Consider the following 23477-nt stretch of genomic DNA (forward strand, 5'->3'; position numbering starts at 1 on the left):
AGCACAGACATCCGAAGAGAAAAACTGGAGGCCGCACCGCACGGTCCTGGTGTGGTCCTCAAGTGAAGAGAACCCTTTTTGCACCTTTACCTTTTCCGGTTTACGCCCATCTGATCTGTCAAAGTGTGGTTCTCTTCTCCACAAAACGCGAAGGTCTTAGCTTTTGGGGTTCGAGTTCGAGTTCGGCACAGACCACCATTCTGGCACATGTCAAAACCTCCGGGAAGAGCGGAGACGCGGCAAGCGGGTGGTTCTTCGCGCTTTGACATCCTCATGGACCAACAAGGGGCTGTTTCGGAGAAGAGGGTCTCTTCGCGCAGCCAGCCACTCCTGGCACTTTGAAGGTTTTGCCACTGTGTTTACATGTGTACCTGTCGAACGCGTCTGGACGCGTTTCTGAAAGAGCCGAGAGGTAAGCCTCTAGGCGAGAGAGGTCTGCTCACTCGCATCAACATCGCACTTGCTTCTGACACATGCATTGCGCCACTGCAGCCAGCCCATGGATGGAGACTGAGAATTTTCGTCCTGCTGAACAAAACGTCTGCTCCCACGGCATATCCCAGCATCGACAATATCAGCAGTCCTTGCCGACAGGACGAGTGAGCGGAGCGAAGGTGTCTCTCTCATGATCCTTGAACCTCGAAAACGATCTCGATCTTTTCTGTTCCTGCAGTAGTGTCTGCCCTTCAATCATGATTGTTCGTGGAGACGGCCCTTACCTCACCAGGTTCTGTACGATTAATCCAATGCTAGGTATACAACATTGTACATTGTAAAATGTTGCAGGTACCTTACAATACTCCGCCCACAGCAGTACCTAAGCAGGCATTATGATGCCGACGTCATCATCATCCCTATCCGACGCCGAAGGCTTAAAAGGTACTACTGTACTTAAGGTTAACCTGCGCCTCCTCCTGGCGTCACTGTCAGGGAAATTAAAGGCTTATCGAAATGCACAGCCATGATGCATTTTTTATTACTGGAACTATCTACGTACACTACTGTACATTGTAGATATGTACCATTGTACGTACGACTGCGTCAGTGGCTTGCTTCGAGTTCTTCATAGAGGAAAAGTCATCGTTTGTCCATACGGAATGCTACTACACTGTACTAAAACTACGTAAAAAAGTGAAAATCGACGATCCTCCTCGGCCTTCCAGACCTGCACGAGTACTCCATACGATAACAACAAACAACGCGTCCGCCGCGTGCTGTGTTTGTGTATAACTATGTTTTTTCCTAACTGCCAAGTGGACACAATGCACTGCATACTTGGTACCTTTGTGAATTTTTTTTCTTCGGATTGCGATTAGTTGTAGAATTTTTGGGTCTTCTCTTTCGTTCCTCTTCACCACAGTTACTCCACTGACAAATGTGATCGATCATCTCGTGGGTACATTGTACATGCCATGCCGATGTAAAGGTAAAAAAAAGTTTGCCGGCCGAGAAAACACCCATGCTCTGTCTCAATGGCGACACTACTGCACATGTGTGATTCAGACCAACAGTAGGAGCTTCATAGTCTGCCTATTCTTATTGCCTTGCCTGTCCCATTTGCAAAACTTGAACCCCGCCCTTTCGTTATCTAAGCGTCTATCCACTCCTATCGCTATCGATATCGCTATCGATATCGTCGACGCCTATCGCGCCTTATCGATAACTAACTACGGTAGTCGATAGAGTGCTCTAGCACCCTGCATACCTACCTAAGTATGTTTACAGTACTACAACGTATATTGTGGTCAAAGGATTGTCCCTGAGCATATTGGCATGGTCATCTTCCCCTTTACATTGGTTGCGTCCATGTGTCGTATCGCTGGTGACTTTCTCCGGATAAAAGAAACTTCTGGATTGAATATGGTGGGCTCGTGGCTAGCAAGAGGACACAGGAGACGTACATCAATCCGACTCGTCGCTAATATCGTAGTCCGAGTCACCAAGGTAGGACAGGATCTTGACTTCGGACGGAGGGGTTTCGTTTAGACTGGTGGCATCCTCCACGGCATCGCTGAAATATCCCCAAAGACGATTGCGACTCACGTCATCCAGCAATTCGGCCTTGGTCCTATTTGACCCAGGATTGGTCTTGAAAGTCGTGCTCTTCATCATACTCTCGATCTCGACCTCCGAGTCCTTGGCTGCGATTGCCTTTGCGGATTGCAGTAGTTCCAAGACGCCCTCATGCTGCCACCAAGCGGCATAACTGTATTGCAAAAGCAACAGCATTTCCTCGAACGAACCCCGAGAATATGTGTAAGGTGATTCAGAGAGCCACTCATCAGCCTCCAAAAGAGTGGAGACAAAATGCTCGTTGAGTGTCTGCAGAGTCCTGGCGAGGAGTTTGACATGAATTTCGAGCTTCTGCTGCACGCTTGTAAGGAGCTGATCAGATTTCCCTACCCACTGCCGGCTAAGTGGGCTTCGAATAACGCGCAGTTCGACGCCTTCCCATGTCTCAGGAGGCAAGCGGGCACTGATGACTTTTCGAGCAAGCTTAATGTTGATTATGTCGACGAGCAGCTTCAACTTGAGTAGCATTACTGCAGACACATTATGGACGTCCGCATATTTTCCGCGAAGGTATTCGACGTCTTCAAGGATGTCGGCACCTTTGATGTTGAGGAATGGCAAGTCCATATTACCCCAGTCGTAGTCCCCGCGTTGACCTTCGGTCTCATACCACTTTATGAAGTCGTAGCATTCTTGGTCTTGATCAAGCTGAAGCATCACCGGAGGTATGATGTGTCGTACGCCCACGTTGTCCTTTCTGCATAGCCGCAGCATATCCCGCATATGTTCGAGGGCCTCAGTGACACCGTCCAATGTCCCTGCTAGGCGGACCGTATCGGCCAGCTCGAATCGTGCCCGCATGTAGTCCCGAGTATTGAGGATGCCCCAGAAGTGGCCAACATGAGTCTCGAATGCGTTTGCCGGGGTCATGAAATCCTCTGTTGCATTGCGAACCGCATCCTCTTCTTTGGCGACTTTGGTGCGGTAACGTTTGATCTTGTTACATACAGATTTGTGCTCTGGGCGGTGCTGGACTTGGTGCTCCCGAGAGCAGTAGCGGACCACTCGACACCCTGTACATAGGGAAAGTTTAGCCTTGGGCCCAGGGACCTGGCAAAGACCACAACGATGCTTCAGCGGCCCACGGGGACCTTTGAAGTTGGTAGCTGCTGGCGACGGAGGCATATTTCAGATCAGTAGCACCGTTGAAGCGAGAGAAAGAAACAAACGTCTACTCAGGAAAGGGGAGATGGGATGGAGACCATTAGCTGCTCAGAAAACTGAGTGGATTGCCGCTGCCTACGCTGCCCGCAGAAGGAGCTGGGGAAGGGGAAGAGCAAATCGATAAGGGACCGGCCCGAAGCAAACCAAACTGCTGTGGGGAAAGCGACTGGATTTCACCTTTTTCTTCTCGTTTCTGCTCACCACCCATCTCTTCACGTTGCCGTGTTTGAGGAGCAATGCCAAAAAAAAAAGGCATGATACTGTTAGTCCATCTCAGATGGATTCATTCAACCAATGCATTATCAATGTTCCAATCAATTCATAATAGTACAAATCGTAATGATAGTATGCAGTGCGAATACTTAGTGGTACATATACATAGAACCACCACCCACGGACCAAGGCAAAGACAACCCAGTTGTGATGCAATGGTACGATAGTGGTGGCGGTAATGGCTGCTGATCAATCATGTCTGCTTCTCCTCCGCCAAGTCAATCTTCTCGAGATGGCAGATCAAAAACGAGTGTAGGAAGACGAAAAGCAGAAAAGAAAGTCAAAATAGTGTTGTCACAATGTGTGTTGGTAAGAAAAAAAGAGGTCATCATCACCATCCTCTTCTCTTGCTGCACACTCTTCTCAATTCCCTGCCACACTTCCCTTTCCCCCATTCTGAAAGCCTTTAGAATACATGTGGTGTGAAAGGTTTAAAAGAATCTAGCGCACTTTTCTGACCATCTCCTCGGTACACATACACAGTCTTGAGCTCCTACGCTGGTCCATGGTTGTCCAAGTAGAGCGAGGAACCCATGGAACAAATAGTGGTCTGCTGGGTGAAGAAGCTCTCTTGGTTCACGTCATAAAAAGGATCATTCCGTCGTGGTAGTTCGCTTGGTAATTGTTTTTGTTCAATGATTTTTGCTTGTGTTGTCGTCATGATCGTCCTTTTCTCATCAAGGGAGACACCCAGTGTTTTACAAAGACTCGTCCCGCTTCCTCTTCTTCAAGGCACGCTTGCTCTCGCCCGAAGACGAGCTCTCGGAGCCACTGCTGCTGGAGGAGGTGGCCATGGCGGCGCGTTGGGCCGCTTCGTAGAGAACATGACCCATCTCCTCATTGTAAGGTTGATGTGGCTGGAGTTCGCCATTCTCCAAGACATCCATGACAATGGCACCACTGCCGTGAGTGCGGGCGTGTTGAGCAAGGTTGTCGGATCGGGAGAACTTCTTGCCGCACTCGTTGCACTCAAACGGCTTGTCTTGGGTGTGCAGAGAGCGGTAATGACGCTTGAGGTGCTCCTGGCGGCGGAAGCGACGAGAGCACAAGGTGCACACGAAGGTCTTGGAAGGATCTTCGGTCAGAGACTGCTTGCGACCACGGCGGTTGGTAGGAGTGGGCTGCGACTGGCCGGTGCCATCGGGGTGGACCGAGGTGGTGTTGTCGTCAGCGGAGTTTTGCTGGCCTTGAGAGGTTGCCGACGAGTTGGTCTGTCCCTCAGCGTGGCTGTCCATGGCACCATCGGCCTCGGTGATGTGTTGGTACTCGAATTCCCCATCTGTCGAATCGTTGCGCTTCATCTTGCGCTGAGACGACGACCTTTTCTTGCTGGCGCAGCAGGAACCCGCGTCGGAGAACGAGGATGCCGGAGGCGAGGGAAGGCCAGCGTGAGCGTGGTCGTCCTCATCAAAGCTGCCAAAGCTGTGGACGCTCAAGAAGTCTTCCTCTTCAGCCGACGACAATCTCTGTCTCTTGTCACCGTTGTAGGCGATCTCGGCCTCGGTAAAGTTGACAAAGCTGAACTCGTCCTCAGAGTCTAGTTCGGTGCAGAAGGACGACTCGAAGGATGGGTTTTGAGGAAGCGTGAATGGATCGGCCGTGTCATGCTCCGGGGTGATGGGGAACGCAGAGGTGCCCAACGCAAATTTGTGCTCGTCGTCCTCGGCGGACAGAGTGGGCAAAGGAGGGAAGGTCTGGACTGCGGCAGGCGGGTTGGACTCGAATGAAGCCGAGCTCAGGTCGCGCAGGTTGACAAACTCGGCCACAGGGTATGCAGACGAGGGTGAGACCTGGGACTGGGGAGAGGTAGGCTCCAGAGATGGAGAGGTGCAGCCCGAGGCGGAGGAGGTGAATGAAGCGAAGGAAGCGCTGAAGTTGGAGTTGTTGAAATTGCCGGAAGCGGAATTGCTGGGCATGAGCTTGGCATCGCCAGGATGCGGGAAAAGGTGAACTTCTGTTTCCTCACCACGTCAGTTCTCCGTTCAGATGATTTTTCCACGCATTTACATGATAATACTCACGTCCGTTTTCCATCCAGTCATCCAAAAATGGCATTGGCTGCATCTCCTCCTTTGATGCCTCCAGGGGCAGGTGGAAGTACCCTGGGCCGTGTACAGGCGTTTGGTGCACGCTGCTAGCCGGCGGGCTGCTCGCGGTGCTCGGGCAGACTGACAAGCCCGGGGTCGGTGGTGAAGAGTGCCGGCCTTCATGCATGTGAGCATGCTCCATTGGGCCATTGTGGTCGACCACGAATTTGGGCATCGGCACGGCCAGCGACAAAGGAGGAGAGGCCTGGGGAGTCATGACCTGGTGCGGCATGAAATGGGCTCGGGCGAAGTGAGGCGGTGGTTGCCAGTATTGAGGAGCCATATAATGGTGATGAGGAGGATACGCGGCCATGGGGCTGAACATCGGCTGCTCGCCAGGCATGGGCGTGAACACAGCGTTATGTCGTGCGTCCGAGTCTGGCCGATATTGGTAGAACTGGATCTGTTGGCCAGCCATGGGATATGGTCCTTCCATTGGGAATGGGTTTGTGGGATGTTTTGTTTCTTTTATTGGGGTCTTGCCTCGCTCTGTTGCGAAGGCAGACGTCGGGTTTCAAAGGCAAGTTGCTCGGTCGTCGGCTTGTTGTAGTACACGCTCTGATATATAGAAGTTGTGGTCGAATGAATGACAGTGGTCGTCTTGAGGTCTCGCTGTGACTAGCTGTACATATAGATACAGATATGCTGGTGACCGTCTTCAGAAGGTCGTCCTTGGTTCGTGGGATGTATGTATGTAGACAAGAGAGAGACGATTATGATATGGTACAATGTTGGCACAGGCTTGTAAGGAAGGACTGGATACTATGTTCACTGGTACCCTGGTGTTGTACAAGAGTGGTGAACAAGATCCGGGAAGGGGGCCTGGTCAAGGAGAGATATAACAACACAAAAGAGCGTGGATCGCGGGGAACAAAAGAGCGTCTTGCCTTCGATATGAGAGACGGAGGAGGAATGATAGAGCAAGGTGCAAGGACGAGCCATAAAGAGTGATCGCTAAGTGCCCTGAGGGTTGAGAGGGTCTGAACGGCCGGCCATCCCATCGACCAGTGACCTGGGCCACCCGCTCGATGGGGCACTGGCATGGATAGAGGCTTGCAGGAACGGGCGCTGCGTTCGGGACCGTCGTCGCGACCCATGCAAGTCGACTGGAGGATGGTGGAGCTGGAGGTCTCACCACCGCCCCCGTCCGTCTCAAAGACTATCATCCACTAACATGGCCCACCATGTCTAGCCGCAACTCTTAGAGCGGCGGTCCTGGTGTCTGGCTCCCGAGGCGAAAGAGGATCGGGAGGAGCAAGTCACGGTGGTCTTGGAGGATCCCTCTACCTGTCTGCCTTTCTGTCGACCTGTCTGCTACCCATCTGGGCTGTGCTGGGTGACGCTCACACTGTCTGTCACACATCAGTCGTATGCACGGGAAATTGCACCCTGTCTAGCACACCATTCCGCCCGTCGTGCTCCCGATGACGCACCGGCCGAACTGGTTCTCGTTGGGGCCTTGCCTGTACAGTTTATGCTTGTGGCCTGATTGCACGGGCTTTGCCTGTGACGGTGTGCTTGTGTAGAGATATCGAGCAAGCCTGTAGAGGCAAATGGTGGCCTCGATTTGTGCCTAATGTTTATTATTGGTGCTCCTCAACACCTCCATCACATATGAGCGCTTGAAAGGGCAGACTTTCACTGATGCACACGCTCACTGGATTCGTATGGGTGTATTGTAGAATCGTGGTTGAGCCCTAGTGTATACAACCGAATCACTCCCGGCGTCGTTGAGCCAGCCATTCTCGAGCAAGACGCTTGTGGTGGACAGCAGAGAGGCGAACTTGGATGATATCATTGGTCTACGACACGTATCATGACACGGAGGAGACAAGTCCAAGATGGCAAAGGATCTGCCTCGATAGGTCCTGTCGCTGACAACCTGAAAACGTGAGCGACGCTCGGTTCGATGTCCTTGAGCATCAACAAGTTTTGGCGTTTGTGTACGTGCATCTGGCGGTCGCGAAACTCCATCCAAGCGCGTTCAGCGACTGGGCGAGTCGCTGGGAACCCGGACGCCAATCAGGGGTGTGACGTGGGAGAAAAGCTGGTGATAAGCTGCCGCTGGGATGCCTCGAGCGAATCGCTGTCGGACCTCTATTCTTGGACCCGACCACAAACCTGTATTACCATCATCGGTACCAACATCACAGTCCTGCGCAAAACCTCATAATCTGTGCAGTCTGTACAGTCGACACGACCGCTGTAGACGCTGGAGGTTGGTCATGGGACAAAGTCCATGTAGAGGCTCCTCCACCCACCGTTGCAAGTCCGTATAAGCCGACCCTCGATGCGAACACAGGTGGTTTGCGCTGGGCGTTGACCGTTTGACAGTCCTTGACAGGCTGTCTTTTGCTTTTGACTCTCTACGGCCACTGCAGGCGGGAGTGACTTAGGCCTGGCACCGGTGGCAAGAGACTCTGGCTGTGCAGTGCCAGAGCTGAGCTGCCGAGGGCATTTTGGGGTTGTGCAGACTGGCGCGTGTGTCTCAGACGCTGGCAGAGCCACTCACTCCCGCTGGCCCATGCTCCATATGCAGGTACACCTCCGTACCCGCGTGAAAGCGCGGTCTAGGTTTTCGGTCCAGCACAACTCGCACACAAGTGCACGTAAAATAGTGGCGAGTGCTCAATCCGTGCCCAAAAAGGCTGGTAGACTCTCTTTGCCGGCCAGTACGAGCGTCATCTTTTGACACGACACCATGTCATCAGATGCCGCGTTTGACTTTACTCTTCTTGCCTTCTTCCAACGCGTCTCCTCGTGTAAGCTGCACGCTGAGCACTCTGTGGCGTGCGAGGCTTGAAGCTGCACATGCCATATGCAGTGCTCGGGGCAATGAAAGGTAGAATGTCGACCATACTCGCTGTCACTGGCCGGCACAATGCTAGCAGCATGCATCGGGGAGAGTTACAGAATGGAGAATTCTCGACTTCGGATGGTTGTGGGCTGTGGCTCTTGGTTTCTTCCCCGTCATTCTTGGGGGCCACCAAGGTCGATCGCGTGTTTCATCTTGCTCCTACACTCGGTGGACACGCAGGCTCGGCTTCTCGTAGGTCCACCTGCCGATTAGACTCGCGAGAACGGCTCAAAGGTGCTATGTGGCTGCTCACTGCTACATAGCAATCAGCACATTCACAGGCCACACCAGCAACAAATCCGTCTTCGGTAGCATCGATGCTGGATTCACCACAAGAGTGGTGGGCTTGTTACTGAAACCCGAGGCCGCCCTTGTACGGACAAGGCCCATGGTTGATGTTGAAGCCAGAGGCGATGCCAGGGTCTGGCGGACCCCTAAGACTTCGTGTTAGGTAAAAAACTCGTCAGCCGAATCATTGGCCTCACAGCCTCTTACTGCTCGCACTCGCACCTCTGAGTTCCTCGGACACGTATCGATAGGCCGCCGATCACGGCCGGGGCCTAAGAACTGTCAAACAGCTTGACAAGTAACTTGGTCTCCTACTACGATTGCTCTCCAGGACACATCAGTATTGGACTGACAGGTTGGACGTACCTCAACAGTTGGAACGCGCTGCTTTCGTGTAAAATGTTTGGTGATACCAGAAGTGGTGATAGTGGTGTGCCATACAACGTACTACTACAGTAGTTTGTGGCGATGGGCTTGATGCTTGCTCGCTTGCCTCTCTGTCCTTGTTGCAACATTGCCAGTTACTAGCGACACCGAACCCTGGACAAGGATGATTACCAGGGCCACTGTAGGTAAGAATGTCGACATTCTGGTGCAAATGTTCCCAACACTACTCGAAGCCGGTCACCGAGACCGAGGGTTCACTTTCTCAGGTACTGTACCAGGACCGGGATGGCTCCTTAGGCCTCAAAAACGGCAGCTCCCGCAGCCTGGATATGGATGCCAGCAGTGGTGGTGTGAGCTAAGGGCCCTAAGCAGACCAGCTCTACCCAGAACCACCTTCCAGGCCTCCAGGGGCAATGCGGACTAAGAGCTTAGAGCAGATCCTTCATGTGGCACCTCGGTGGGACTGGGACCTCTTCCTCAGGTACCCGGGCACTCTGACTCGCCCAAAAGCCACCAAGGTAACTCTTCCGTGTGCCGTCAACCCACAGTGGAGGCATGAACCTTGCCCCCTGCTTTGGTCAACAAGCCAAACTGCACCGCGAACGCGCCGTCTCTGGTAGCGCGCCGCCGACTCAGAGACGTCTCCACCGCTGTCTCCAGCCATCGATGCTGGATGCCAGCAGAACTCTTTTCCAGAAAGTCGCTGGTGATTCGATTTTCCAACATCCACCGCCGTGGATCATAGAGAAGCGTGGCGACTCCACGGGTCTGCGCGCCCAATGTAACTCGCGAAGGTCGCTAGAAGCACCTTTGGAGACTCCACTGACGAGCAGCGCCCTAACGCAGGAACAAGTCGTCCAGTGTTGGATTCCTACAACGTTGTAGTACGCTGCAGCTTCTCCCGCACAAAAACACGCCAAATATACGGTCAAGAAGCATCCACGTCCAGTTGAACCAATGAGTCCGATGGGTTAATGCAGGTACGGAGGGCACTCTGCTGTGGTCCTCATTCACCACCAGTCGGGCTCTTTCTTTGTCTTGACCCGGAGCTGCAGCTGGTGTTTCAGGTTCGAGGCGATACGGGAGTGCCATGTGCTCCGTTTAGCAACAGTTGTTCGGTCACATACAGTACCATTATTATTCATTGTGGCTTTGGTTCCCAACACACTCTCGGTTTGGCCTCGACGACCCTAATATTTTGATAGCATAATAAGGTGCTCCAACACGGTGGCTGGCTACCACGTTCCACGGAACTTTGGATTCTTTGATTTTAGTGCTGGACGGCGGCAGACTAGGTGGTCGGTCGAACCCTGGCACTGTAACCCAGCAGGCGAGAAGATTTTTGTGTGCTAGCGACTAGAGCACAAGGTCCTCAGGACAGTGGTACCCTTTCGATGATGTGCACCGAAGGCAACATCATCTCGCTTTGCATTATTTGGGTTGGAGGGGCCGGCCAGAGCTGTCTGCGGAGGACGACGTAGTGCTTCCGGGGAAATTGGGTTCCACTCTTCTATCAGTCTTATCGTGCCAGGCGTCCGTCAGGGTGCAGTCTTTCGAAGGGAAGCACAAGGCACCCTCACACTTGGCTTGATGTGGGTTTCCAGCTTTGCCCTCTAACCAGCTCGATCAGAGTCTATCTTTCCTCGCCTGAACCGGGTGTCCATCCTCGCATCAATGGCAGCGAATTGAGCCGAATTCGGTTTCTTGATACGGGCCCGGGAGCTCTGGTTGTTGCCTCGCCTCGCTACTAGCTAGACTTACTAGGTGATGGACCAGCGACCCTTGATAGCTTCAGAAGCCCTGGAAAGCATTCGAAAAATCTCGTCCTGCTTTCCTTCAGTCCCGCCTCGTCCAGAACAATGGGTTTTTTCCATTATTAGCCGACCCATGGACGAACGAACAATGCGGAATGTTCACCGGTCCTGGCTAGTATTCTTCTTGGACTCTCGCGGCACCTTTCTTGTTCGGCGAAAGTTCGTCTTCCAGAGGCATGGCATGAGCCCTCCAGGCTTCCCCGGAATTGCAGTAATTTCTAGGGTTTCGTCGAGCTAGCTAGAATGTTGCAAACCTGATTCATGTGAATTGCCTGATGTTGCCACCCAGTGCACTGGTGGGCACAGGCGGTCTTGGTGTTGAGGGAATGAACTGCCTTGTCTGTGCGTCCGAGTTTGGGCGAAGAGCGGCCTTTTCGTCAACAGAGCTGGGCTTATCGATTGTGCCGGGCACTGCCCTCTGCTCAGTCTCGAAAAGGAATGGTATGTGAGATTGACAGCAGTCTTGACATACAGCCACAGATCGACCGTTTGACGAGCGAAAGGCGAAAGAGCTGCCATGTGCCTTCAGGCTATTGACAAGCTGTAACAATAGCCATACAACCTGATTGTATGGTGAGTGCAGCTACTATTAGCAGTCAGACCGTTGACGTTGCAGGTTGCGGCAAACCCGCACGTACAGGAGGAAGAAGCGTCTTACGCGAACGCAAGAATGTCGAGGAGTGAAGCGCGCTCTACACGCGTCATGTCAATTCCAACCTGCAGACGTCCAAAGCGCCTCCAGACAAGTCGACAGGCCACTATTCGACTTCGCCATAACCCGGACCTGCCATGCCTTCCGATCTATTTGTCAACCGCCTCAGACTGCACAAGCTGTCCGTTTAGGAACTGACGGCCTGTTAACATCCTTCACTTTTCCGTTTCGCGCGAGTCCGTTCACATGTTGCCATTCCGCTGTTGGATGATGTCCTCCCAGCCGAGACGGACGTTCTACTGACATTCTTGCCACAAACCCCCGATTGATAACGGCACTTCCTAGACCGAGCTGGTAGAGGATGAGAGGACGCAAACCCCAATGAGGCCAGTGAGGCCGATCAAAGCGTCTCCCCGAGTCGGCGATGAACGGCCTTCCGAGCACCATGTTCGCAGTCTATACGAATGCCGGTCATGGTCACCTACCTGGTAAATATTGTATGCACCAGCGTCTGCCACAGCCCCTGCCAAATCGCCAGCAGGACCGGGACCCGAGGTCATTCTGGCTCAGCCTGCTGGGATTGCCTGCCCCGACGTCTGGCATGATTCGAATCGAGACCGAAAAGCCTCTCTCGAGTCTGTGCTCAGCACACATTACGTATTCTACACCAGCGACAAGATCGACGATAACTCAATCGTCGTGCGGTCCGAGACTGTCCATGCACGGCAGCTCTCACGGTAACTGACTTCATGACATGATCCTTGTAATCTCGCAGTGGCATATTTCGCACCAAAGAACGTAGATACCGTAGACATGACGAAGATAGGCCCCAAGGTACTGTATTTCATAGAAACGGCGCAATATTCGAATCTTCAAGTTTGGCAGCCACCTTGCCTGGATCGCCGCCATACACATGATTGCATCACGGTAGACGATCCTCCGCTCCCCAGTCACCATCATCAGGCGCACAAGACCATCAGCACATCATGGCGACAAGTCGTAAGGCAGAAAAGCGATAAGCGTTCCACTCAAAGCCTTGTCGGAACCCGGCTAGGTAGGATTGAGATAATGGACGAGAATGAAAACGCAACATTGCCCACCGCCGGGCAGCGCTGGGCAAGTACAACATCGGCTGTAATGCACTCTTGCCAGGAACAATCCGTACCCAGTCAGGGGCGAAATGAGTTCTCACGACCCAACACACCTTTTGAGGGAAGAGGCCCTGCGGCAAGAGAAGGAGCTTGGCCAGGAAATGCTGTAAACCACAGCAGCCACCTAGCAGCCTCTTCCAGGGATCATAAACCCGATATTCAGACACGCCACCTAACCAGCCTTGCCCGCCACGAGCCTCGCCTTCAGCGCCCATGGTCGCCACCATCAGCATCACCCGAGAAGAGACAAGGATGGCGGTACGCATGGTCTGATTGCCAGTGCACTGCCAGTACAGTTGGCGAAATCGAAAGTAAAACTGTTCAGCACACAGCTTTGACTCAGTTGGCTTCAGAATCAAGTCAATGTTTTGAGATCATGACCCCCATCTTTTCAGATGAAAGGGCAATCATTCTCTTCCTATCGTTTATATTGCTAATTGCAGTTCATCACAAGCCTGATCATAAAACAAACAATCATGAACTCGACCGGCAAACTTTTACAACCAACAAGCATGCCAAGCCATGGAAACGAAAATGCACTTGTCATCACGTGATCATGCTAAAAATTACTACCATATTATCTGCGTCTCAATTTTCGTCCTTCTCTTTTCTTTTTCTTCAACATAATCGTGCGGCGCTGCCACCAATATCTACCCCTGTGTTGCTTGGCCGATCTCTCTGCTTCCTTACAGAAGTGAATCTCCATGACGAGTCCAAGTGTCAGTGGCAGCACAGATGAATATCAATTGCAACCCGATCTCCGCGACCGCTGCACGCGTTTCGTAAAACCAACGAATGCGCGCCGGTCGTGTGTCTCTGCGCTTGTTTATGCGTGGGGTCGGACAAACCTTTCAAAAAATTTCAAGAATCAAAAATCAAAAAGAATTCGATAGTGTTGATGTTCATGGTGCTCATGGTGATGGCTACGATGGCTTTTTCTACGGGATTTCATTCTTGATGAAGACCTGCTAGTGGTCATGGATGAGCCTGAATCGAGCCATGCATGGCATGCCAAATCGACCCGGGTAATTTTGAAAATTTAGAACCGATCGATTATCCAAGTTGATGTGGCTGCCTCTTGAGAACATCAGATTCGGGCGATATCCCGAAGTGTGCTGATCTCTGGGCACAATTGTTATCGTTGTGCGGCTGGATGTACGGTAAGACTACAAGGCGTCCCTGGCAGGCCTGTTCACGAATGGTACCTGGTTACCTACTGTCACGGTTACAAGTCCGGCGACTGGGGGCATTCAACTGCAGAATCGGAAAGCAATGCAAACAAGATAAACCAATGTTGACCTGATGCTTTGATTCTCAATGCTTCGTGATTTGATTGATTTCTCCAGTCTTCTCTGCTCAGGCTCTATTCATTGTTTTCACTCTGGGACACGTAACCGGCACCCTTTAGTAATCTAACTGCCATTGTTTGTCTCAGCATGGACGCCATCGTTAACTCTCATTTCTCATATCATTCATCCGAAGCAATCTTCTCAATCTTGCCATCCCTCTTCTCGCCCGTCTCGCCAATGATTCTAATCCGATCAAGCCGAACCTTTTCATTATCTCCCTCGCTCTCGACAACAAAGACAACCAAGCTCGACACATTCTGGAACTTGACCAGCCGCAAGTCCATCTTGGCAGTACCGGTCTTTGGATCCCAATCTTTCTCTGACAGCGTGATTTCCTGAGTCGCCTGCGTATCTTCTGCCTCATCAAATCCCAAAACTCGCGGGCGGTTCGTGTACAGCTTGATCAACTTGGGTCTGCTGGGAGACTCATCGTCATCTGTGTTTTCCGGCACGAGGAAAGTGAGTTGTATCGAGTGGATCTTGAGAGTACATTGGAAAGGAATGTAGAGCATGAGTTGTTCGTCCGTGTCGCTTTGCACCCAGTCTTTTTTGGCTTCTGGTTGACCTAGAGCAAAGAGACTCTGTTAGTCACGTAGGCCTTCTCTTGAAAGGCACGAAGAGCGTCGTCTCATCTCGACTCGACTGCGTCTTGTCTCGAAAGACATGGAGAGAGTGTGTACTTTCTTACCTCTCGGTTTCTCCCCCCTAATCAAAGTCCTCGCATTCCCAAACTCCGAATCCCAATTCAACAGCTCCATCCCCAACACATCAACCTGCGCCGTAACATCATCGTACCCCCGGGGGAGTTCTGCACCTAACCAATTTCCACTGCCAGAACCTCCTTCACCAGCAGACTCATCGGCTTCCATCTTATTCGCCTCAGTAGCCAATTGTTTCACAGCATTCGAAAGACGTCTCGGATCGGCACCCTCAATAAATTCAACCCGCCGTGCATTTTTGAAGATCATGAACGTCGGCATCGCTTTGACGCCATATGATCGAGCCAAATCGACTTGTTGGTCAGTATTGATCTTTGCGAATGTGATTTTGTTCGGGCGCGACAGTTGGGCCGAGAGTTGTTCGTAGATCGGGGCGATTTGGCGACATGGGCCGCACCAGTCGGCGTAGAAGTCGGCGACGACGATGGCGGAGGAAGACAAAAGGGCGGAGAACTGCGAGGTCGATTCGATTTGAATGGTTTTGGACATGGTGGAAGAAGAAAACGACCAGAAGGACTGAGGTGGGATGAAGGGAGGGGCAGAGAGGGTCAGGTAGGTGGTCGTTCTGCGCCGGATAGGATAGTGTACTGTCGACGGCAGTGAGGAGAGTATTGAGACTGGTGAACAAGAGAAGAGTAGAATGCTCCAGCTGGCTTAGTTGACCAGAAAGACTGCGCGTGGGCTGTGAATGGAGGGGACGGGCATGAACTTGGAACTTTGTGGTAGTTGTATACCTACGGCCTAGGTACCTGCGCTGCGATCATCAAAGGCGTCGTTTAGATCGCACTTAACCAGAGCGGAACATCAATTATCCGGGGCAGCCTTCACTCCCACTGCACCCACCCACGGTGCCACCAGCAAGTTACAACTTCATATACATACAATGTTGTGCTTTCAAAGACGTTATAATAGTTCTTATTCAAAAGCGAACCGACATGCTTTGCCATATCCTATCAGTTCTTGTCTACATTCCAGGGACCGTTGCAGACAGCACATCGCTAAGCAGTCAGGCCGGAGGGCCAAGTGTGTCCGACCTAGTCAAAACAATGAAGCCTTCTACAGTATAGCCCAGGTCTCATAAAAATAATATTTACTTTGATAACTCGCTTGCGACCGACACATCCACTGCTACCAGAACATGAGAACATGAGAACATGATCACCAGTTCTCATTCAGGGTTGTCAGCCCGCCGACATGAGTTCACAGTGTCAAGCTCTATGTACTTCCACAGTTTGTACAGGTGTAGTCCATTACAAGAGCAAAAGGCCGATCCTACTGTTTTGTTCCTGGTTTGCATTTCAGACAGAAGAATGCAAAAGAAGCATGCCAGTATATGTTCAAATGCAACCCAGATTTGCATTTATTTCACACTTCAGTCTCAATATCACCACTCTTTTTATCCTCTCCATGCTCAAAGACCTGCCCAACACGACCTTTACCACGCCTGACCTTCTCAGCCATCCAATCCAGCGTCCTCGCCCCCTTCCATTGCATTACACCGCGATGTTTGCGGTGTAGCTCTCGACGGTGGTCCTTGTAGTCTCTAACCTGGGCCCTGAGTCCGCGCGAGCCGTCGTTTGGATCATTGTGCCCGTCAACATCAAGCACGGCCGCTGCGACGTCTTTGGCCTTTTCGAGAGGTTTCTGTGCAAGCTGGGTGGGGTCGAGTTTCGATTTAGGCGACGACGCCTCGCCTGCGTCACTGTCCGAGTTGGAAGAGTCGTCGTTGACATGAGTGCGCAGTTTCTTCTGCCGCATACTTCTCATCTTGCTCTTCTTCTCCTTGTTCTCTGTGGGCGGTTGCACTGACCCGGACGCGGACGCAGACGCAGCCGTATGAGTATCCGAACTGGTATCACTATCCGAATCTGTATCCGGGTTCGAGCTGGATTGATCGCTGATATACCCGTCGTCATCTTCGTCCATCTGACCCTGATCATTGGCCGTATCCAGAACCTCCATTACATTCTTCATGTCGGTGTGCTTCCCTTTGTTCGCATATGTTTTGTGGTACCCGCTCAGCCCTCGCCAGAACTTGAGCGTAAGTTCAATTTCTCCCAGTGGCCGTTCCCCTTCTTCCATGCCATGGTACCCGTAGCTTGTCGTCATTCGGTGTGCTCTCTCCTTGCCGCCCTTCCACACTTCCAAAGAGACAGTCCTTTCTTCTTCGTCAGGGATGTCTTTCAGCCACAGAACCGCCATGGCCGGCGTCGAGTCGGGACCAATGGTGGACTTGCGGAACTCGACAATCAGAGCGCTGGAATAGCGCTTCCGCACGGCGAGGAAGACCGATTCTCTGTCACTCTTCGGCCTCCACTCTACCTTCCCATCTCCACTGGAAGACAGTTTAGCCCGCATGAGATTGGTCCGCAACTTCATCCTATAATGGGTGAATGAGCTGCTGCTGTCGTTGCCGTCATTGTTGGTCGACTTCAGCTTGACGGGGCATTTGACCTCGAGCGTGCCGTAGTTCCAACCTAGCAGCTCTTTGGGCAGTTTCAATTGCACACTACGCCATACCATGCTGATTCTGATTCTGCCATACCCAATGCCGCCTACCAGTGGATAAGTCTGCATGACCTGACTTGCTTTCTCAAAAACTCTCCGGAGCGGCAAGTAGACCATTCCGAGCAGAGGATCGTTCTCTCTCTCGCGATCATCACGCACCGAAACCATGATTTCAGCAGATCTCCAATCTCGAATGAAGCGCTCTGTGCCGGCATTGAAGAAGGGTTTTGAGTTCTTCGGCTTTGTCCTGGTTCTGTAGATCTTCTGATGATTGAGAATGATAGTGGCATAACTGCTGGGAAGATCATCGCTCTGCTCGGACTCATCTTCTCGGTCACCCTCGCCTCGCTTCTTGTCTCTTTTCTGCAGTGACTGCACTTCCAAACCTGTAATGTTGTGGATTTGAATGCTGAAAATCCCACTGGGATAGTCCGCCGGCGGAGGGCTGGAGATGATGAGGGCGTCTTCTCGTTCTTTATAGTCTTCTTGTTGCTGCTGTTTGATCTCCTTGCTCTCGTCGTGTGCAGTGGCTTCCCGCAGCTTGTTTTTTGCCGACTGCGTCACTTGCTCTCTTAAGTCTTCAATCGACCGAATGTTTGGATCTTGTGTTTGCTCAGCAAGCTGTTGTTCTGTGATCTCGGTTTTCTCAAAGTATCCCACACGCCACTGCACTGTGCCGGGCAAGACTTCGTCAGGATCTTCGCCTTTAAACCGATCCTCACGGTCGCACATTTGATTCCTCGTCTTTGGATTGTGCATGAGCTCGTGAAGGTCAACTTCAACCCGTCCGAGATCATCATCTGCTGTATATTTGTCCGAGTCCCAAAGCTGAAGGCGGAGCTTCTCGCCTGCGTTTAGCTCCTCTGGAGTTACCAGAATTGACGCCCACTCGTGCCACGCGGGTGCCTGGTCATCAACAATGACTCGTGTAGACGAAACGGGTTTTCCGAACTTGCCCCAAGCCACGGTCATATACGCGTCGCTTGAGCCCGAGAACGGCCCGACACCTCCATCGCCCTCTTTGAAGCCTTTGGCACATTTGATATATATCATGACCACGCCTCGGGCGACAGTATCTTTCTTGAAGTCGTCGCCAACAAGCATATCTTTCAAGTCCAGAGTCAGGCTCTTTGGCGCGACGTACTCTGCTAGCGCAGCGTCAATCGAAGACTGAACAAAGGATGATATGAGAGGCACGTCCATCAAATTGAGGGCATGCCTCGAAAGGGGCACACAAGACAGATCAGCCTGCGGTTGCCCCATGAACGTCAAAGTGCACAAACTGAAAAATGGAGGGTCCGGCGTCAATTGCAACCTCAGCCTCATGGTGCCAACGATACCTTTTAGTTCGACCCAAACAGGGACTACAATGCCTCCCGGAAGGTAAAATTTCAGGTAGAGGTGGGCATTTTTCGCCTTTGCCTGTAAAGACTTTCCAGAGGATCGAGCTCGGTATGCGAAAGCCAACTCTAGGTTGACAAAATCGCCTTGCTCGGCTTCCATACCTTCACGAATAGCCTGCTGCTCTTGCTCGTCTTGCTGGCTTTCCTTTCTCTTGTCCCCAGATCTGCTATCGTTATCTTTGTCGTCGGAATCGTCACCTTCGATTTGTCCTTGACCTGGTGAAGCTCGGTCGCTCTTCTCCTCGTCCTCAGCAGGCTTCAACTTCCCATTTGCGCCAACCGTCCGGCTAGCGGCCCCTGTTGGCAACCAATTTACGCCCAGGATACGGAACGCCTCACTCCCTTGACCCAGATCATCCACACTGACCATACGGACAACCTTTGGCAGAGACGCTTGCATGACATCTTCCAGCATGTCTGCGATTGAAGTGAACAGGTCGGGATTAATCAAGGGCCAGACGGCGGCCAGGAGATTGTTCAACCAGGTAACAGACTCCGGTATGAGGTCTTCGGCTTCGTTGCCCTGCCGTTCCTGCTTGCGAGCCGCATCCCATACCTCATCGTTCCAGATTGAATCCACTTTCTTCCCCAGCCAGCCGCGGAGGACGACTATCACGGCAAATCCTGTGGCTGCCGGGATTATGGAGATGGCCCCCATGGAGGCGAGAGCTGTCCAAGACGAACCCCTGAGGTCATAAGACGTAGCAGGACCCATGCCAATCAAGCGAAACAGTATCAAGCACAATGAGACCAGCAGCACAATGCAGCCCAGGCCTAACGTCAGCGCGAATTGATACGTCCTGTTCAGCTCGACCTTCATTTCGTCGAACCTGGGCGGCGGAAACAGCTTCTGCATCCCGTTATGGCTGCTCTGCAACTGAGCCTGTTCTGCCTCAAGATCAGACTGTGACTTCTTCGCGCCACTGACTCCAGTCATGGTGCTGGTTTGGCTTCCATAGGCTGGATAGTTTTGCGGGGTTGACTTGAGGTCCTTGCGTGTGGAATCCCGTATTACAATGGGAAGATGGGTCACAGGGTCGGTGACTTCTCTACCACCCTCGTCCCGCTTCTTATGTTTCATGGCTTTCCTCTTCTGTCGAGGATCCGTACTCGCTGCAACGGCCTCAGTCGCCGACTGTCCACCTTTATCGTCGCCGCCTTTTCCCCTTGGCTCGTTCTCTTCGTCGTCGCCATCCGAATCAGAGTTTTGTGTCTGTCCGTATTGCCCATCCTGGTCGGATTGTTGTTGGGCATCTTGAGTTGGTTGTCCCGTGCCCTCGACATTTCGGTTTTCGGATCTGTACGGATCATGCTGGGACTTCTTCGGCGGGTCTTCGCCTTTCAAGATGTTTTTCGCTGCATGGTATGCTCTTTTGACTGTTGGCTCATCCCCTTCATCGTGTTGGGCTTCCTCTGCCTGTTGTTGATGGTCATTCAACTCACTCCGCTCGGCTTTGTATCTCTGGATGGTGGGGATAGGATGTCGCGCGGTATGAGGAGGCTGGTGGTTCGTCCTGCTGCTGTCCGGGTCGATATCGTCTACCGCAGACATTGAGACAGACTATGCAAGTGTGGCCGGGGACTGATGATATCGTAGTAGTGGTACACCTGAGAGATACTATAGATGACAACGATGCCTGCCTACCTCGAGATGCCGTACAGAGCAGACGCAAAGCAGCACCAGCAAGTGACGAAACGATAGACCAAGTAGAAAACGCAAAAAGCAGACTCGGGAACAATGTTATTGACAGTGACAGAGGCGACTTAGGTGCGGGAAGCATCATCAGCCGCAACAGAATTCAAGTTGTGCTGTTTGAACAACTCGAAACAAGGCACTGCGACATAGAAGCATTGGAGACGGGGAACATGACGTCGTAGCGACGCGGCAGGGCCACAGGACGATACTTGAATGAGCCAAACTCAGCAGATACACGCCTAGTATTGAAGAAGCTTGGGTCGCTTCAGGCACTGGCAGTCCCGGCGCTCCACTGTCTTACAGAAGGACACGCGCTCGAATCTCCAAGAACAGAGAAAGTTGCAGAAGAACCGGCTTCACGTCCTGCGCATTTGAGGGGAAAATGCAATTCCTGCAGAGGGAATGATCGAGATGCTGCCAATCAAGCAGACAGCACAGCACGCCAGTTGACCCCGGAGGATGATCGCCCACGAACTTGACATTACAGGGGACGCCCGGCGACTTATCAGCCACCCAAGCAGACCTAGGTAGGTACCTTAGGTAGTACTCCGTTTGAGTGCTTAGTGAATCCTCCTTACAAATCCCCGGCTGCGCAAAACCACAAAATCACCATCACCTTCTCCCAAGGTGCCACGGGGCCAGCGCAGTAAATCTGGCAGTGGTCAATGACTTCTCACCCTCCTCCTCTCTAGGGCTACATCGTCACCGCTCTTTTGCCGCAGAGGGCAGCCGCATACCCCCGTACATTGATGTCCAACACCAACACCCCACGTGCTCGAGGAAAGCAGTATACACATTACGACGTGCTTTCACTAAGCCGGCATCCAACCCGCAACTCTCTGCCGAAAGACGAGATCAAAGCAGCATATCGGCGCGCATTGCTGCTGCACCACCCGGACAAGATCTCGCAGAGCGGCCGCGCCTCGAAGCCCTCCACTACTGCTCGTCCGACCCCTCTGTACTCCGTTGACGAGATTGTAGTCGCCTATGAGGTCCTAGCGGATCCTGAAAGGCGCGCTGCGTACGATCGAGCGCTAATCCAGGAGGAAGAGTCTGAAGGCTGCGATAGAGGCACGCATATCGGCGTCGAGTCGTATGACTTGGAGGATCTTCCGTATGATGAAACCCAAAACATCTGGTATAGACATTGCCGTTGTGGTGACGAGCGGGGCTATATCTTGACAGAGGCAGACTTGGAAAAGGAAAGTGAGCAGAGAGAGGTCTATGTTGGCTGTCGAGGTTGTAGTCTGTTCATCAAAGTCTTGTTTGAACTGGCGGAGACGTGACATGAGCTTCCATAACAGACCTCGCCTGTTGCGCCTGAGTGTTTCTATGGCTTCGCTTTCACACAATGCACATGCACACTGCAATGCCCATCAGTTCTGACGTGCCTTTTCCTCCAAGGCATTCAGCGCTTTGATGGACTCATCCACGTCTCCCACCATACCCTGCAGGACGGCCCTGAACTCCTCTCGCATGGTCTCGTACGCATAGGCGAGTTCTTCTGCTTGCTCTTTGATCTGCCGCTCGATGTTGGCCTTTTTCTGCGCAAGGCTAAGCAGTTTCGCCAGTTGCCCGTCTTGCGTCTGCATGCTGCATTGGTATCAGCATTTTGCCATCCAGATATCCGGGACCAACCTGAAAGACTGGCAAAAGCTGGGATCTTGACGGTGGTTCCGGTTTGTGGGCAGCTGAGCAGCGCAGAAACTCGATGAGAGCAGCGTTCAAGAACTGGGCAGGTCCAGGAGTTATCCGCTGGAAGTGACCGCAAGGCTGGGATTACGGGACTCACCATTTTTGCCGGTGATTTTTGATTAATCCTTCAAGCTGGTCTTTGATCGCTCGAGCCTTGCTTTCGAAATCCTCTTCGAGACGCTGCTGCTTCTGCGCCTTGCGCTGTTTGGCCTGTTACCGCCGGCAGACATGTCAGCTCAAGGCGACAACCTTGTCTAGGAGGAGCAACCGGCGATGGACGAACTGAGGCAGGAAGTCGATGGGATGCTGGAGAGCCGTGGCGATGAATGAGCTGAGGCAGAATGTCGACTGGGAGATGGTAACTCGGGGTGATGGATCAGCCAAAGCAAGCATGTCAATGTGGAAAGGGCCGTCACGACGCTAGAAGGAACCAACTTGACGTGCTTCAAACAGCCACAAGCACTGCACCGGCATCACGAATGAGACGGCGCTGTCAAGCCGGTATGGTATGGTACGATGCAGTGCGCGGATTCAGGCAAGGAAGACGACAGTGTTCTTCTTTTAGCCACCACGGATGACACCACGTGCCCATCCTGCAGAAGCCCGAGGCACTTGGTAGTGAGGCATCAGACTCACATCAACAGCCATGCTCTTGTGATCCAATCCATTCCCATTCCCACTTTCGCTCCCACTCTCCATCATCGAATCGCTGCTGGCATCCATGTCGACATCGGAGGAGGATGCATTTCTTCGGAGCGGGGGATTTGACGCAGCTGAAGACTTCTTCGTCTTGCGCCCCGTCGCCGTCTTCCGCTTTGGAGGCATCCTTTTGCAAGACACAAACAAGTGCTCACTGCCAGCCAAACCGAGCCAGCCACTGGGCAGCCAGAAAAGGAAACTTGAATGTGCCGGCACTTACTACCTCGGTGGTAGTGATCTCTGGGTCTGGGGTTACTGAAATATGAAAAAAACTCGCAGCTTGGAGTGTTGTTCAAGTTGTGCCGATGGGGAAGAAGAGGAAGAGGAAGAGGGAGAGACACTACATGCAATGCGGAACTTGAATGTTTGGTTACTACCTAGGTACTAGGTACTAGTACTGTCCTAGTAGTACCATGCTGCTACTGGTACTGCAACTTGAACTCCAGAATGGCCAGCAGGCCTGGGCAGCCTTGGATTCTTCTGCCATTGTAGCCTGAAGTGGCACACCACTGCACTGCAGAGTGGCAGTACACTGTCTGGTGCCACCTAGTACCTCTGGTATCCTTCAGCAACTACTAGTGCGCTCTGTCAATGACCAAAAGAAAAGGGCCAAATCCGTGAACGTGCTTGCGAAACTGAAGTCTTCTTTTTGTACACGCCTG

General features: G+C 52.4%; 7 protein-coding genes across 7 annotated transcripts; 1 reads left to right on the forward strand and 6 right to left on the reverse strand.

Annotated features, from left to right (window-relative positions):
* Positions 1 to 1248: 1248 nt before the first annotated feature.
* HMPREF1120_00204 (uncharacterized protein) lies at positions 1249 to 3327 on the reverse strand. The gene has a single exon (XM_009154194.1). It carries the CDS (start codon positions 3196 to 3198, stop codon positions 1903 to 1905), a length of 1296 nt encoding a protein of 431 aa, XP_009152442.1. The 5' UTR covers positions 3199 to 3327; the 3' UTR covers positions 1249 to 1902.
* Positions 3328 to 3495: 168 nt separating this feature from the next.
* On the reverse strand, positions 3496 to 9372 carry HMPREF1120_00205 (zinc finger protein MSN2/4). The gene is made up of 4 exons (XM_009154195.1): positions 9109 to 9372; positions 8940 to 9014; positions 5532 to 8888; positions 3496 to 5464 (listed from the first exon to the last, which is right to left on the reverse strand). Exons 3-4 carry the CDS (start codon positions 6031 to 6033, stop codon positions 4209 to 4211), a joined length of 1758 nt encoding a protein of 585 aa, XP_009152443.1. The 5' UTR covers positions 6034 to 8888; positions 8940 to 9014; positions 9109 to 9372; the 3' UTR covers positions 3496 to 4208.
* A 2244-nt stretch (positions 9373 to 11616) lies between these two features.
* On the reverse strand, positions 11617 to 13233 carry HMPREF1120_00206 (uncharacterized protein). The gene has a single exon (XM_009154196.1). It carries the CDS (start codon positions 13010 to 13012, stop codon positions 12572 to 12574), a length of 441 nt encoding a protein of 146 aa, XP_009152444.1. The 5' UTR covers positions 13013 to 13233; the 3' UTR covers positions 11617 to 12571.
* Positions 13234 to 14035: 802 nt separating this feature from the next.
* Positions 14036 to 15570, reverse strand: HMPREF1120_00207 (thioredoxin 1). The gene is made up of 2 exons (XM_009154197.1): positions 14784 to 15570; positions 14036 to 14660 (listed from the first exon to the last, which is right to left on the reverse strand). The coding sequence occupies exons 1-2, from the start codon at positions 15301 to 15303 to the stop codon at positions 14215 to 14217; spliced, it is 966 nt and encodes a 321-aa protein (XP_009152445.1). The 5' UTR covers positions 15304 to 15570; the 3' UTR covers positions 14036 to 14214.
* Positions 15571 to 16179: 609 nt separating this feature from the next.
* HMPREF1120_00208 (uncharacterized protein) lies at positions 16180 to 20277 on the reverse strand (the record flags this gene model as incomplete). The annotated part of the gene is made up of 1 exon (XM_009154198.1): positions 16180 to 20277. The coding sequence occupies one exon, from the start codon at positions 20275 to 20277 to the stop codon at positions 16180 to 16182; it is 4098 nt and encodes a 1365-aa protein (XP_009152446.1).
* Positions 20278 to 21170: 893 nt separating this feature from the next.
* Positions 21171 to 21707, forward strand: HMPREF1120_00209 (cytochrome c peroxidase; the record flags this gene model as incomplete). Its single annotated transcript, XM_009154199.1, has 1 exon — positions 21171 to 21707. One exon carries the CDS (start codon positions 21171 to 21173, stop codon positions 21705 to 21707), a length of 537 nt encoding a protein of 178 aa, XP_009152447.1.
* A 90-nt stretch (positions 21708 to 21797) lies between these two features.
* Positions 21798 to 22941, reverse strand: HMPREF1120_00210 (uncharacterized protein; the record flags this gene model as incomplete). Its single annotated transcript, XM_009154200.1, has 3 exons — positions 21798 to 22014; positions 22214 to 22326; positions 22753 to 22941. 3 exons carry the CDS (start codon positions 22939 to 22941, stop codon positions 21798 to 21800), a joined length of 519 nt encoding a protein of 172 aa, XP_009152448.1.
* Positions 22942 to 23477: the final 536 nt, after the last annotated feature.

The sequence above is a fragment of the Exophiala dermatitidis genome (assembly GCF_000230625.1).
Source record: "Exophiala dermatitidis NIH/UT8656 unplaced genomic scaffold supercont1.1, whole genome shotgun sequence".
Lineage (NCBI taxonomy): Eukaryota > Fungi > Ascomycota > Eurotiomycetes > Chaetothyriales > Herpotrichiellaceae > Exophiala > Exophiala dermatitidis.